Source organism: Pezoporus wallicus, unplaced genomic scaffold (assembly GCF_028554395.1).
Source record: "Pezoporus wallicus isolate ANWC-B61680 ecotype Strahan unplaced genomic scaffold, APGP_CSIRO_Pwel_v1 contig_8000, whole genome shotgun sequence".
Lineage (NCBI taxonomy): Eukaryota > Metazoa > Chordata > Aves > Psittaciformes > Psittacidae > Pezoporus > Pezoporus wallicus.
Genome location: NW_026635009.1, coordinates 383,671 through 397,799, shown reverse-complemented (window position 1 = coordinate 397,799; position 14,129 = coordinate 383,671). Strand labels below are relative to the sequence as shown.

The window sequence follows — 14,129 nt, the reverse complement described above, 5'->3', positions numbered from 1 at the left end:
GGCACCTGCTGCCCCTGCCCCAGGACGAAGCCTGCAACTGAGCTGGCTCTTGGGGGACCAGATCCAGCCCTCTTGAGCAGCAAGGCCCGTAGCCCCACCAAGGCATGTGTCCCCACCATCGTGCTGCCACGTCTCCCTGGTCAGCAGCTGTAATAGTACGATGGCCGGTCCTACTCCCACCCTGCCTGGCCATGCCACTTCTTCAGTGCTTATTCCTGACACTCAGCAGCCCTTTTGGTCATGCTGGGTGTCATGGGGGTCTCTGACAACAGCCACTCCAGTGGTCAGATCTCAGAGGTAGAGCCCTGGGCAGGACAGCTCCATCCCTGTCCCCATCCCTGTCCCCCTGCAGACCTCTGCCCTTGCTCCTTCTTCCCATGGATGCCTGGGCTGGCAGCTGCTTGCCATCAGCAGGGAAGGGGCTTTTCCTGCTGCTCCCACTTGGCTGCAACCTCAGACACAAGGAGAGGGGAGAGGCTACTCCATCAGGTGCCACCAGAGCAGAACCTATCCCTGCAGAGTGAGATGCGCTGGGCAGCTGCACAAAGGGGTTAATGGCAGGGCGGCCGCCTGGCCCGGTAATTACGGGTGTAAAAATAGCCATGTGCTGCAGGGCCGTGTGGCGGGAAGGCAGCAAGCGACGGCAGCATCGAAATCGCTCCCAGATGGGCCTTGGACTCAGCCCACCGCTGCCAACCGGCATACTCTGGCCCTGGCTTCTGCAGCTTTCCAGGAAGCCAGCGGGATTTCTGCCTCTCCACATGCTCTTCCTGGCAGCCGATGCTTTGCGGCAGCACATGGGGCTGTGGGACAGGCACACGCCTGCCGTCACCCCAAGGGAGTGGGGATGGGACCCCCAGCACTGCATTGAGGCAGCACATCCCACCCAGGGCTCCACTCTGGCAGTGGGGACCTGGGGGATCCAGGAGGACCAGGCTTTGGTTTCCATGCGGCCATGCCTGAGCCAGGGATGCTTCTCTGAAGGCCAAAGACCTCCAGGCTTGCTGCTGCTGGGCTGCAGGATGCTGCCTGCGCCTGGCCAGGCTGGGCCAGCACTGAGGGCAGCAGGACTTGCCCTGGTGAAGCCGGAGGCTCCTCCCGTTGTGGCTCCTGGCCGAGCCCCCCATCCTGCCGGTGGCTTCTGGCTGGGGCTCTCCATTACCGGCCCTGCTGGATCACATAGCAAGAGGGATTTTTTTTGGGTTCATTCCATGGGGTTTTGCAATCCTTCCCCAGCGCTGATTCAGCTCACAAGTATTAGCAGCGCCGCACGATGTGCCGCTCTTGGTGCACACTTGGGGCTGCCAGGACACAGGGGGCTTTTGCGCTAGGTTTCAGGACCTTGCAGGGGCTCAGGTGCTAGAAGGGCACATTCTGGGCCCTGCTGAGCTCCCGCAGAGCTTCCGGGGTGCAGCCGTGGGTGCTGTGGGGGTCTGAGACTCACAGGTTGTCAAGCCCTGCCCTGACCACAGCATCCCCATACTCCTTGTGCTGAGGCTGAGCCTCGCTGACCCCCTTGTGCTGCTCCTGATGTGGCTGCTGGCAACTGCAGCCCAGCCCCTTCCCCTTTCCTTGTCATCCATTTCCACCGGGCCACACGAAAACCTTGGGCTGTGGGTTCCCACTGCACTGCACCTGGCAAAGCCAAGCCCCTGCCTTGCTCCTGCCACACTGGGCATACCATGTGGCATCTCTAATATGAATGGAGGCACTCTGAAGCTGCTGGAAGCTTCCCCAGAGTGATGGGACCTGCTGAGCTGTTTGGGGATCCCCAGCACCCACCTGGCCTGTGGGGGTCCCCCTACAAACCTCCAGGGAAAAAGAGCTTCATTAGGGGAAGGGCACATCATGACACCATGCAGCGGGAGGAAAAGCACTGGGCAGGGAGTGAAGGAGCTCAAGGGCTGCTGTGAGGTGCCTGCTGCCCATCCCTTGCAGCCAGTGCCAGTGAGGGAACACACAGGGGCCAGCCTTGAGCTCAGGTGGGCTCAGGGGGCTGCAGTGGCGATGGTCAGAAGCACCCGGAGCGAGGCCACAGCTCCGCCGGGGACTTTTCTTCTCTCCTCCTCCTCGCGAGGCTGGAAAATACACAAAGCTCACAGTGAAAATATTTACACAGCAGCAATTTTTGGAGGAATTTGGGATGTTAATTTGAAAAATCTGTGGGGAGAGGACCACAATGGGCCCTTTGAGCGGGCGAGCGTGGCCATCGCACTGAGCCGCCCGCGCCGGCGAGGGGCCCCTCCTGCCGCTGCGCCGGCCCTAATGGGAGCCAGCCCTGCCGGAAGCCCACCTGGGAGCCGGGGGGGCTGCACCAGACGGACCCGCTGCCGCCCCGCACCCCTAATTGCATCCAGAGCCGCCGGGTGAGCGGCACCGGGGCCGTGTCAGGGTCAGGGCTGTATCCTGCAGCAGAGCTCCGGTGCGGCCGGCAGCTCGCGCGGCATGGCGGTGACCCTCGGCTCAGCTGGCGGCAGCCGTGGTGCTTCAGCCCGCTCATGCTCATTCTCTCCAAATCAAACATACCTCGGCGGGCAGGGCCCCAACCTGGAAAATTCCAGCCTGAAAGATAAAGGATTGGAAAACGATTAAAACCAGAGGGCTGGAGCAGAAACCACTTGGCAGCGGGAACCTGCTGAGCGCCGACTCCCAGCCCTCCCCGGCGCACAAAACTGGCTGTTCCCGGGGCCAGTTGGAGGGGGCTCACTGCAGGGCCTGAGCCTTGGCTCTGGCTGCAGTGCTGGGCTGGGGGGACCCTGAGCAGGCTGACACTTGTCATGGGCGCTCTGGGGGTCCCGGTGCCGCTGGGGGTGACGTCAGGAGGTTACAAAGGTTGGGCTGGGTTGTTTGTCCCACAGCTGGCCCTGGAGCCATCTGGCAGGCAGGGAGGGATGAAGTAAGGCTGGATGATGCACAGGGCAGGGGCCGATTTGAAACCGATTGCCTGAGTTTTGGGAACACCTCCTCAGCCCCATGGTGGGGGGCAGCGCTGTGGGGGTGAAGCCTCCTCAGTGCCACCGCCTACAGAGTCGGGAAAACTCCCCCCTTCATCACCCTGACTCATCCCCACGCTTGCCAACAACAACTGGAGGACACGGCTGACCTTCCCGCTCCTCTGCAGGGGACAGGCTGCACTGCCCGCACCCCTGCCCGCCAACGGGCAGCGCCCACAAAAGCTGCTTGGGGCTGTGCAGAGCTTTTCATTGTTGTGATTTTATTTTTTTTTACAAAAAGCCACCCTTCCGGCCCGCCTTACAAAATAGATGGACACAAACCTGTGCTAGAAAACAACGACAACAACAACAAAACAAAAGTTTCCCAGAAGAAATGGGAAATAACCTTGTATAAATATCTCTTTGAGTTCTTAAAGCTTCAATTCCCGGTTTGCCTGCTCGGCGCTTCCTTCAGCCCAGGGTTCCCGAGGGTCCCAGCACCTCGTCCGGGCCTGATTGCTCACATCAGCTTCCAGGGAGTTGAGAGGCATGGGCCGTGCTCTGCTAAAGGACCCTTGTTACCAGCACGTGGATGTCCCTTAGCCGAGTCACCGGCTGCTTTCTTTTTAGCAGTAGCCAAAAAAACCCATCCAAACCCCAAATTAAAAAACCCAACCCCCTCTTGGTCGCTACCCACATTCTAGAGTCACAGAAACCAAGGCACTGAGCAGTGGAATTGTCTCCTCCGAAGTGTGGCAGCCTCTCAGAAATTGCACGTTATGGGTTTGGGGTTTTGCTGCCTGAACTCAGTTAACTTCTTGCCATTCCTCACCCCTGGAGGGACACTGCTGGGTGCCACCACCAGAGCTCAACCCTTGTCTATCAGAGCTGCCCTCGCCCCACAGCGCAGTCCCGCCTGGCTCAGAAGTAGGAGGGTTTGAGCCCCGGAGTGTTGTTGTTGCTGGGGTAGTGCGACTGCATGAGCGGGACCTCGCACTCGGAGCCGCTGGAAAGTATCGTTGCCTCTGGTACCTTGCAGCCGTGGCTGCTCAAATCACCATTTTCCAGGCAGGCTTTCACCCCTTCCAGCTCCAGGGGGCTGGCATCCACCCCAGGGCCAGCATGGGCCTTCACCCTGCGGTGCCGGCAGTAGTACATGCCAGCAGTCACCACCACTACGAGCAGCAGCACGGCGGCTAGTGCAGGGACAATGATGAGGGTGAGGTTGTTGTCCTTGCCCTGGGTGACAGGGGAGTGCTGCTGGTGGCTCGCTGGCAAGGTCTGCACCTCAGCACAGTGCTCCTCCTTGGAGACCTTCTCCCCCAGGGGCCCAATACATATGCGATAGGTGCAGTTGGGCTTCAGTGCCCGCACCGTGTACTCAGAGAGTGAAGCTGGCAAACGCAGCATAACCGGCCGCTTGTCCAACCCAGAAAGGTTTCGGTAGCTCAGGCGAATGCCCTTCAGCTGCGCTCTGGACTGGACATAGTTCTGCAAGTCCACTTTGAGGGAGGTGCTGCTGACCTGTGTGATGCTGATCTGCCGGCTGGGCGGTGGGGCCTGTGTGACTGGGGATGGTGTTGTCCCCTTCACCTCTGCCTCGCAGTATGCCCCAGTGTAGCCCACAGGGCACAGGCACTCCAGGAGGTTTTGGACACCCAGGTGGCAGGTGCCACCGTTGAGACATGTGCGAGGGGGACAGATGGGTGGTGGGGGAGTGGTGGGTGTTGGGGCGCCACTGAAGGGCACTGTTGTGGAGCTGCCCTGGGGGTCCCCAGCCCCTAGCGTGGGAGCAGCAGTGCTGGGCTGAGGCGCCAGGTGGCTGCTGGTGGGGAGTGGGGCAGGAGGTGGCAGCGTGGTGGTGCGTGCAGTGGTGGGGCTGGTGGTGGTGGTGGGGCAGCCAAAGTCTGCATACTGCAGGTGCTGGAGGAGCTTGCCGGAGTTTTTCGGGGGGAAGTGGCAGCGTGTCTCCTCGGGCCGCCGCAGGACCACGCTGCTGGCATTCACCCACTGCACCAGCCAGCTCATCTGGCAGATGCAGTTGAAGGGGTTGCCGGCAGCCGTCATGGCCCGCAGCCTGGGGAAGAAGCTGGAGAAATCCCGAGGGATGGTGTTGATGTTGAGGTTGCTGATGTCCAGTTCCTGGAGATTGTGAAGGCTGTGGAAGTCCTCCACTGGCAGCTGGGAGATGCGTGCGTTGCCAGCCAGGCTGAGCTTGGTGAGGCTCCCCAGCCGCTGCAGCACCGCTGGGACGCGCTCCAGCAGGTTGTCAGAGACATCCAGCTCATGTAGGTTGTTCTGGGCCTGAAAGAGCTCCTCGTTTAAGCTTGTTAGACCCAGCCCTGCAATCTTCAGGGACTCGATGTTGACAGCGTGGAAGGCCCCCGGTGCGATGGCAGAGATCTTGTTCCAGCTGATGTCCAGCAGCAGGAGGTTGGGCAGGTTGAGGGGAGGCACGGCCCAGAGCTGGTTGTTCTGCAGCTTCAGCTCCAGCAGGTTCTCCAAGGTGTCGAAGGCAGCAGCATGGATGTGCTGGATCCTGTTCCTCTGCAGGTAGAGCCGCTCCAGCAGCCGCAGCCCATGGAAGGTCTCATTGGTGATCTCCTGCAGCTGGTTGGACGACAGGTCCAAATTGACAAGCTCTGTCAGGGGCTGGAAGATGTTTTTCTGGACGGTGGTGATCTTGTTTTGTGAGAGGTCCAAGAGCTGGAGTGCAGGCAGGCCCACAAAGCTGTCCTCACTGAGCGTCGTGATGCCATTCTCAAAGACGTAGAGGGAGAGAGTGTTAGGAGGCAGCCCCTGGGGCACAGTTTGGCCCCGTCTGGCCGCGCACAGGATGGTCTTGGGGTCTTGACACTGGCAGCCTGCAGGACATGCTCCAGCCAGCTCCCCGCACCCCAAGAGCAGCATGCAAAGGATCAGCTGGTTCATGGTGTCAGCTCTGCAAGAGAAAGAAACCCAGTCAAGGTCAGGGTCCAGGCCCTGCTGGGGGGACCCTGGGCTGGCAGGGCTGTGGGGTGCCTCAGACCCCCCCCCCGCTACCCCTGCACCACATCTGGGGTGTGAGAGTCATCTCCCTGTGCCCTGCCCAGACCCTTCAGCCCCAAATGGGCTGCAGAAGGAGTGAGAATGACCCTGCTGTGCTGCTGCCTTCTCTGTGCTGCTGCAACCAGGAAGCTACATGTGGGCTGCTCATCCTGGCTTTATGCTGCTGCCCCCCCAACCTAGATCCCCAGGCTTAGGGATGTGGGACCTTTGCATACCTCAGGTTTACCAAGAGACAGATTCCACCCGCTTTGGTCTGGTCTCTTGGGGCCGTACACTCAGCAGGGTGCAAATCAAACACGGGTGGGAGCCTGGCTGACCTTCCCTGACCTTCACACCATCTGAGTTCAGTTTAACCCTTTGCTTGTGCCACCATCCCAGCAGCTATCTCCCTTGGGGACAGGGACACTCAGGGGTGACCCAGGCACAGGCTGAGGGCTGAAGGAGCCGGGTGGTCCCCTGCCCCATGGTTCCCCCATACACTTCAGAGATGGCTACGTCCCTGCAGAGCCCCTGCCAAGCTGGCTCGTGTCCCCTGGGGGTCATGGCTGCCTTGCTGTTCACCTTCCTGCCAGCACCTGGGTGCTCTGCACAGCACCCTGAGCTGCATCCTCATCTCTCAGGGATGAGGACAGCAGGGATGGAGTGGAGGATGCTCTCGGGGTGAAGCTTTAACCACCCCTGCCCCTTCTCTCAACCCCTTCTTTCAGCCCTTTTTTAATGACACTCCTAATTAGCACAGACTGGGCTAGGGACCCATGATCTCCTGCCACCCCCATCTCAGGGGCATGTGGGGTTTAGCAGAGAGAGGGTCCCAGGCAGGGAAGAGGCAACCCCCACCAGGCTGCCTGAGCTGGGGGTGCTGCTGGCACCCTGCTCCATCAGCCCCTTCCCCACACCTGGCCTTCTCCACCTCCTCCCCTGCCCAGAGCTGCTCAGAGCTCCAGACAAACACCCCTGCAGCTCACAAGGGGCCCCCTCCGTGTGTGTGGGCTCCAGGGTCACGAGCAGCACGTGTCGCCTGCCCCAGCGGTGCACCAGCACCAAATCCTGTACCGGGAGGGTCTCACCCATGCTGGGTCCCCCTTGCCATGCAGCCTGGCCAGCAGAGCCCACCCATGCCACAGAGCCCCCCATGCGGGACTCACCACAGCAGGAGCAGGTCGGGGTTAATGCAGCAGCAGGCTCTATCCTTGCCTCTTCCCCAGCTGCCCCCCCCCAGGGTGGGGTGCACCGAGGGTGGGGTGGCCCCGCTGCTGGGCAGGGTCACCACAGCCGCCTGAGTCACTTGGCCCGAACTGGCCCTGCCCCACTGCGACCTGTGCCGTCAGCCCCTGACACCACGTGCTGGGGGAGCTGTGCTGATCCTGGGGTCACCACCACAGAGACCTTCCCTGACACCCCCTGCCCAGCCCCGAGCCAGGGGGTGCTGCTGCTCCCCCACATCCACAGCCAGGCCATCAGTACCCAGCGCGAGAACCGAGTAGAGCCAAAACAGCATCATGGAGAACTTGAAGAGCAGTTTTGGGTCTAAGGGGGCTGGGGGCAGACCCAGCACTGCTCCCCACGTGATAGCCCTCGGGGTGGCTCCCGCAGCTACAGGGTGCTGGCTGGCAGGCAGAGCCCCAGTGCAGGGTGTGGGGGGCCATGCCCAGAGTCCTGCCACTGCTGTGCCGGGGTGGGTAGCGTCCGGCCAGGCCTGTGGGATGCTGGCGAGGCCAGGGCTGGTTTTGCAATGCCAGGGTCGGGTTTCGCTGACGTGTCCCGTGCTGCAACCAGCTGCTGACTCCAAGTCTCTCTCGTCCCTTTAATTACGCTGGCATTTCCTCCCCGCCTGCCAGGCTCCCTGCTCCGGGCAGGTTCGGCTGGCCCGGACAGGGCCACATATCCATCCCTGCTTTGCCAGGAGCACCAGGCAGGCTGGCACAGCTGCTCCACCCGCACGCCACTGACACCTCTCCCTCGGCATCACCCTGCTCCGCCGGCACACGCCGGCATCCTGCCTGTGCGCCGCCTCCGTGCTATGACACTACTTCAGGGGGTTAACCCAGCCCAGGCTGGCAGGGGTGCTTACCCCTTGGAACAGGGCAAAGGGGAACAACCTCCCCATGTCCCAGAGGGGTCCCCAAGAGTGGAGAGGGGGCCCCGGTTCTGCTGGAGGTGTTAGGACCGCCCTGCCAGCGGCCTGCTGCTGCCTTGGCTGGGCTCCCCCGCGCCTGCACCGCAGATATTTGCCGAATTATTCATATTTTCCGGCTGCGGGGAGGATCTGGGCTCAGATTCCCCCAGTCCCAGCTCAGCCTTTCCCTGCCAGCCTGCCGGGGCGGGAGCACCATGTCCCCCGCCTCCCTGCCTGCAGCCCCCCGGGCTGGGCTCTCCGGCTGCCTGCCCAGGGTGAAGGACTGAGCAGGGGATGCCTTGCGTTGCACTCACCACATGTTTAAGGATGAAGCCAACGCTGTCCCCATGCTGCAGGGTGGCACCTGCACAGGATAGGACAGAGGAGCCCTCTCGGGGGTCACTGCTCTTCCCCATAGCTCAGGGATGTGGCCATTCTCCCGGGGGAACCCAGCACAGCCGGGACATCCTTTCCCGCACCGGCGAGTGAGGCCCCGCAGCCAAACAAAGCCACCGTTGTTGCCAGCAGGCTGGTGGGCTGCCTCCTTGGCCAGTGGGCACCAGTGCAGGCAAGACAGGGCTCTGCACAAAAGCCAGGCCCTGGGTTCAGTCCCTGTCACTGCAGGGAGGGCCACGGTGCCTTCACTGGGCAGGATGTGGATGCTGCTTCCCTCATTTAACCCTCCCCAAAACAAGCCTATGTCAGCATATGCCCCTTCCTGTGCCGTGCTGGGGGGATGCAGGATTAAGCCCTTAATCCTCCTCCCCTTCAACCCACCCTATGCAGCCGCAGCTCCCACCTCCTCCCAGGCTCCCCTCCCTATTTAATTAAAGTTTCCGCAGCAGCCCTGGAGGAATGCAGCCTGCTTATTGCATTCCCCGGGGCGCTCACCGGCCCCTCTGTTGAGCTCCTGCCCCTTTGACCTGGCTCTGCTCCCCAGCTCAGGTGCTGGCAAGGAGAAAAACCAGCAGAGCCACTTTACCAGCAGCCAAACCGCCTTCGCAGGAGCCCAAACACCAGGGAGTGTTGGGAGGAGGCCGGCAATGCTGCCACGCGTGGCCCCAGCAGCACGGGCAGATTCCTACGGCGTGACTGGGGTGACTGTGGCTGTCCCCGGGCGTTTCCTCCTGCTGCGTCCCACTGACGGAGCCAGCCGGGCCAGCAGCACTTGCGTCAGGGCCACCCGGCGAGGCCTTGGCGTGGTGCGGGCAAAAACAGTCATTAGTGTCATCCTTGACGGCGGCACTGCCCAGTGCCCGTGTGCGCAGCGGCACGGCCCCGGCGGGGTCAGGCCAGTCCAGCCCCAGACCCAGAAAGATGAGACCTGCCGGTGTGAGGCATGTGGGCAAGAGCAGTGTATGTGGAGAACATGAGTGGGAGTTTCTGCTTGGGAAGAGGGGTCTAAGAACTGGAGCATCACTGCTGGGATGCTCTGGCTTTTGTGGCAGCTGCCAGCCTGGGATGGAGCCAGGCACAGAAAGGGACACTTACCCTGTGATGGCCCAAAGTCACACACAGAAGGAGTGACAGGGTGCCAGCACCCCCACAGTGCACACTGGATGACAATGAAACACGCAGGGAACTGGTGGCAGGAGCAGCAGTGGGATATCCCCACCGGCCAGGCTGGCCAGTGGCCCTGCTGGCACCCGTCCCCCTGTGCCAGCTGAGGGGAAACCCTTGTTGGCACTGGCCAGGGGCCCTGCTTGGCCCCATGGTGGGTCGGTAACTCAGGATGCTGGCCCCTGAGGACAGACAAAGGGAGGGCAGCCAAACCCCACCCCAGCCGAGCCCTCTGCTGAGGAGGGTGGTGGTGGACACCACTGCCAGCAGCTCCCACCTCTGCCTGACCCCAAAGAGAGAGCTCTTCCACCGTATCTGCCAAGACAGGGAGCGCATAGGATGGACCCAGCACCCAGTGATGGTTCTGTATGTGCCCTGAAGTGCTTCTGCTGGCAGGGTGGGTCACAGCCACCCGGCCACAGCTGGAGGGAGATGGGTTTCACATCGGCCCCAGCCGCATCCCTTCCCTGTCACAGGAGCAGCACCAGGTCAAGATCCCCAGGCCAGACCCTGGCGCATCCCCTGGCAGGATAGGCGCAAGCAAAAACAGGGGACCAGGGGCCATGCCTGCACCCTCCACCCTGCCCCCTGCAGTGCCGTCCCCCCTATGCTTAGGCCCACCCGGCCCCCTCGTCCCCACCACTCCCCGAACTCCCCGGTGCCCAGCACAGCCCCCCTCCCGCCCGTGGGCCGGCGCCCCACGAGCCCTCGGCCCCATGGCGAGTGCAGAGCCGGGCAGCCGCGACGGAGGACGCGGGACTCACCGGGCCGTGCCGGGCGGTCAGTGCATGGCGGCTGCGCCCGAGCTAGCGCTCCCCTCTGGCAGCGCCCGGCGCGGGGGGCGGCTTTAAAACCGCGGAGGGCGGGGCCTGCCCTCCCGCCGCCTTCCCATTGGCTGCGGGGGACAGGGGAGGAGGGGCGGGGCACGGCTGCCCCGAAGGCTACGCCCCCTGCGCACCTGGGGCCCGACAGGGGGCGGGACCCCCGGGACCCCCGGGACGCCCCGGGACTGCAGCGGGACCCCGGCAGCGCCCGGAGCCCCCGAGGCACCGGGACCTCAGCAGTGCCCGGAGACCCCAAGTCATTATGACCCCTGGCAGCTCCAGGACCCCGGGGCCCGGTAGCTGGAATCGCAGCACCCCCGGTGTTCACATCCATACGTACAGATACAGGTGCAGGTGCAGGCACCCTCCCCGTATCCCCAGCACCCCCAGTCTCCTGGCACCCCTGTAACACCAGGGGCTGGGTGTCCTTGGCACTCCCAGAGGCCCCTAGATCCAGCACACCCAGGATAACCAGAGACCCTGGCACCCATGGGCCCCAGTATCCCTGGCACTTGTAGAGCTCATGTCTCCAGCTGTGGAGGGACAGGGGGAGACTGGGTTGCCCTCAGTGCTGCCCTGGTGCTCCGGTCATGGCAGAGCTGTGCAAAGTGCCACAGGACAGCACTTCCCATTTGGTGCTGCAAGGACAGCACTGGCCAGGCTGGGACAACCTGTCCCAGCCCTGGACCCAGCGGTGGTGGCAGTGCTGGTGACAGTGACTGTAGCCAGGCAGGGGACCGCAGTGCCTGCCACAGCCAACTCCAGTGGTGTTTACCTATGTTATACCAACAGTCGCAGCACAGGACCATAGTGTGCTGGACACAGCCGTGCCTTGTGCCATCCTGTGGCAGCGCCAGGGTGTCCCTGCCATGGGGACCAGCTGGGGCAGTAGCACATCACAGTTTTGGTTTCACCAAATTTCCTCATAGCCACATGATGCAAAACATCAGCACAGCTCCATGCCCTGGGCATAACCACAGAAATGTCAACCGAAAGTAATAGATTGTCCCTTTGTTCTCTGCCTGTGGAGCTGCCTCCTCCACCCCTGCCAAGGGGAGGCAGAGAGGTGGCTTCATGGTTCTCCTCACCAACATCCGCTCCAGGCAGTGTTCCTAGTCACAGTCCCCACTGAGCATACTCTTGACCATCATCCCCTCCAGCCACTGAGCACTCCCCAGTCACTGTCCCCCCCATGTCCTGGCTGCCGTGCCCCCAGACACCAAGTGCTCTCCCCGCCATGGTCGCTTCTGGCCACAGAGCACTCCAGTCACAAGCTGGGACAAGGTGCAGGACAAGGAGCAGGGTCACACTCCAGCTGGCACAGCCCAGGCCCCAGGGCCCTCCTGGGGCTCCTGGCGCAGCAGGTCCGGGTGAGGTGAGCGGCATGCCGGGGTGTGCCATGCACCCGCCCCAAACTGGCCAAGCTGGCCCGGACAGCCCTGGGGCTCCCCTGCAGGTGATAGTGGCTTCCTCGAGTGGGGCTGGGTGCCATCACCGGGTGCAGGGTGCGGATCCAGGAGTGGGATGCCCTACAGCTGGGCACGGCTTCATGGCAGGCACCATGCAGCCAGTGCAAGATGCGGGCAGCAGTGGCATCCTCCAGACCTGTGACCCTGGGGTGGGACAGCGAGGATCTGGGGACCTGTACATCAGGGGAGCAGCCAGCACTGGCCCTGCCCTCCTGCCCCTTGCATGGCCTGATGATGATGCCCTGTGCTTCCCCAGGACAGGGTCTGGAGCATGCTCCAGTGGGAAAAGGTGCAGGACCCAGGACCCAGCCCTGCAGCCGTCAGGGTGCCACACTGATGGGTGCCCCTGCTCAGCTACCTCCTTCCCTTGCAGGGCGGCCATCCCACTGTACGATGCTGATACGGGGCTGCTGGTGATGGCAGGGAAGGTGAGGTCCCATGGCAGCAGGGTGCAGGGAGGTGTCTGTGGGTGCGGTGGGGTGGTCCCCGCAGCCCCACTCATGCCCTGTCCCCATCACCTCTCTGCCAGGGAGAAAACCTCCTGTACTGCTTCGAGGTGGCAGCCGCGCAGCCAGCGCTCACCCAAGGTAAGCAGCCTACATCCCACATTGGGCTCCCGGCTGCCCCCAGAGGCTGGGTCCTGCCTGCCCCATGGCCACCTTGCCTTTCCCCCCCTCCTCCCCAACAGTGACCCAGTGCCGGACAGAGGGCAGCACGCGGGGCCTGGCCGCTGTGCCGCGCCTGGCCCTGGACGTCATGGCCTGCGAGGTCCTCCGTGTCCTGCAGCTCACTGACACCGCCCTCATCCCTGTCAGCTATGTGGTGCCACGCAAGGTAAGGGGTGCTGCGGGTGACACTGTATCACGGGTGCCTGGTGACATCTCATGGGTGACACCTCACCAGCACTTGGTGACAAAAGGGACCCAAGTGTGGGGGATCCAGCCTGGGGAGAGCAGGAGAAGAGGTAAAACCTGGGCGCTATGTGCTGAAAGCTGGGTGCTGATGGTGGGTGATGGAGGCTGAGGTTTCTCGGTGCTATATTTGGGAAGTTAATTTGCTGCATGCAAGATGCTGGGTGCTTGCTACCTGCTGGGTGCTGTTGTGTAATGGGTGCCAGATCGTGAACACCAGGTGCTTGAAAATGGTTGGAATTTTGGGGTTGGGTAGTGGAGTCTGGGTGCAGGAGGTGGTATCCTCGGTACTCGATCTGGCATGCTAGTGGTGCTTAAAGCTGAAGGCTGGGTGCCAAAACATGGGTGTTGGGTGCTGCAAGGGGTGATGCTGGGTGCTGGGTGTTGTTTGGGAGACTGGATGTGTTCAGGGGTACGTGAGACAGCCCAACGACATGACGTGTCTGACACCTACAGGCTTCAGTGTGCAGCTTGTGGGGATAGGGCTCCACAGACACAGGAACTGGGGTGCCATGAGATTCCTGGTGGGGCCCAGGGGTGCCCCAGCCCAGGTGATGCCAGTTGGCAGCAGGACACAGGCTGTGGGGTTTTGGGGACACCCACCCCACCATGTCCCCTCTCCCACAGTCTGTCCAGGACTTCCATGAGGATCTGTTCCCTGACTGCACTGGGACTCTGCCAGCCAATGGTGCCCAGGCCTGGTGGGCAGGGGACAGCCAGCAGGTCAGTGTCACCCGGGGTGTGCCCTTGCCAATGGCATTGCCGGGGCTGCCACTGCCCCTTGCCCACCATTGTGCTTGCCAGCAGGTGAGGAAGGTCAGCCTGCACCCAGCACGGAGACCCACTGAGACCTTCACCTCGCCCATCATTGCCTGTACCCAGCTGCAGGCAGCCAACATCGGCCCCACAGTTGACACTGGCCCTACCAACACCAACACCAGTGCCGACCAGAGTGTGAGCACAGGGTGCTGGGGAATTTGCTGGGGTGCTGAGAGACTGGGGGAACCCCACCACCCTTGGCCTTCAGGGATGTTGGAGGGCTGGAACGCCAGCACCTCCTGCCCACCCGCTCTCTCTCCCATAGGAGGGCAGTGGCTACTCCTCACCATCCTCACTGGCCTCACCGGGCAGTGCCACCACCTCCCTCTCAGCCAGCACCGGCCCCTCCAGCGGCTTTGCCAGCAGCCCAAGCCAGAAGTCACTGCAGAGCATTTTGGGTGAGCAGGCAGTGGGGTGGGCTTGATGTCCCCTGGCTGTGGCTGTGCTGG

General features: G+C 62.6%; 2 protein-coding genes across 4 annotated transcripts in view; one reads left to right on the top strand and one right to left on the bottom strand.

The window, feature by feature from the left end:
* LOC130596691 (mitochondrial import inner membrane translocase subunit TIM16-like) overlaps nucleotides 1-14,129 on the top strand; it is a 38,322-nt gene that overhangs the window by 19,480 nt on the left and 4,713 nt on the right. For 2 of the 3 annotated variants that reach the window (XM_057404604.1, XM_057404694.1), the window contains exons 10-15: nucleotides 12,324-12,378; nucleotides 12,480-12,537; nucleotides 12,639-12,784; nucleotides 13,489-13,584; nucleotides 13,669-13,815; nucleotides 13,946-14,078. In XM_057404604.1, coding sequence (XP_057260587.1) covers nucleotides 12,324-12,378; nucleotides 12,480-12,537; nucleotides 12,639-12,784; nucleotides 13,489-13,584; nucleotides 13,669-13,815; nucleotides 13,946-14,078 — 635 coding nt within the window. The remainder of the gene's footprint in view (nucleotides 1-12,323; nucleotides 12,379-12,479; nucleotides 12,538-12,638; nucleotides 12,785-13,488; nucleotides 13,585-13,668; nucleotides 13,816-13,945; nucleotides 14,079-14,129) is intronic. The other variant, XM_057404766.1, reaches the window with a different exon arrangement.
* VASN (vasorin) lies at nucleotides 3,181-10,460 on the bottom strand. Its single transcript, XM_057404979.1, has 2 exons — nucleotides 10,422-10,460; nucleotides 3,181-5,874 (listed from the first exon to the last, which is right to left on the bottom strand). Exon 2 carries the CDS (start codon nucleotides 5,862-5,864, stop codon nucleotides 3,855-3,857), a length of 2,010 nt encoding a protein of 669 aa, XP_057260962.1. The 5' UTR covers nucleotides 5,865-5,874; nucleotides 10,422-10,460; the 3' UTR covers nucleotides 3,181-3,854.

Coding starts and splice junctions, on each gene's coding strand:
- VASN (XM_057404979.1), bottom strand. CDS start 5,864: ATGAACCAGCTGATCCTTTGCATGCTGCTCTTGGGGTGCGGGGAGCTG.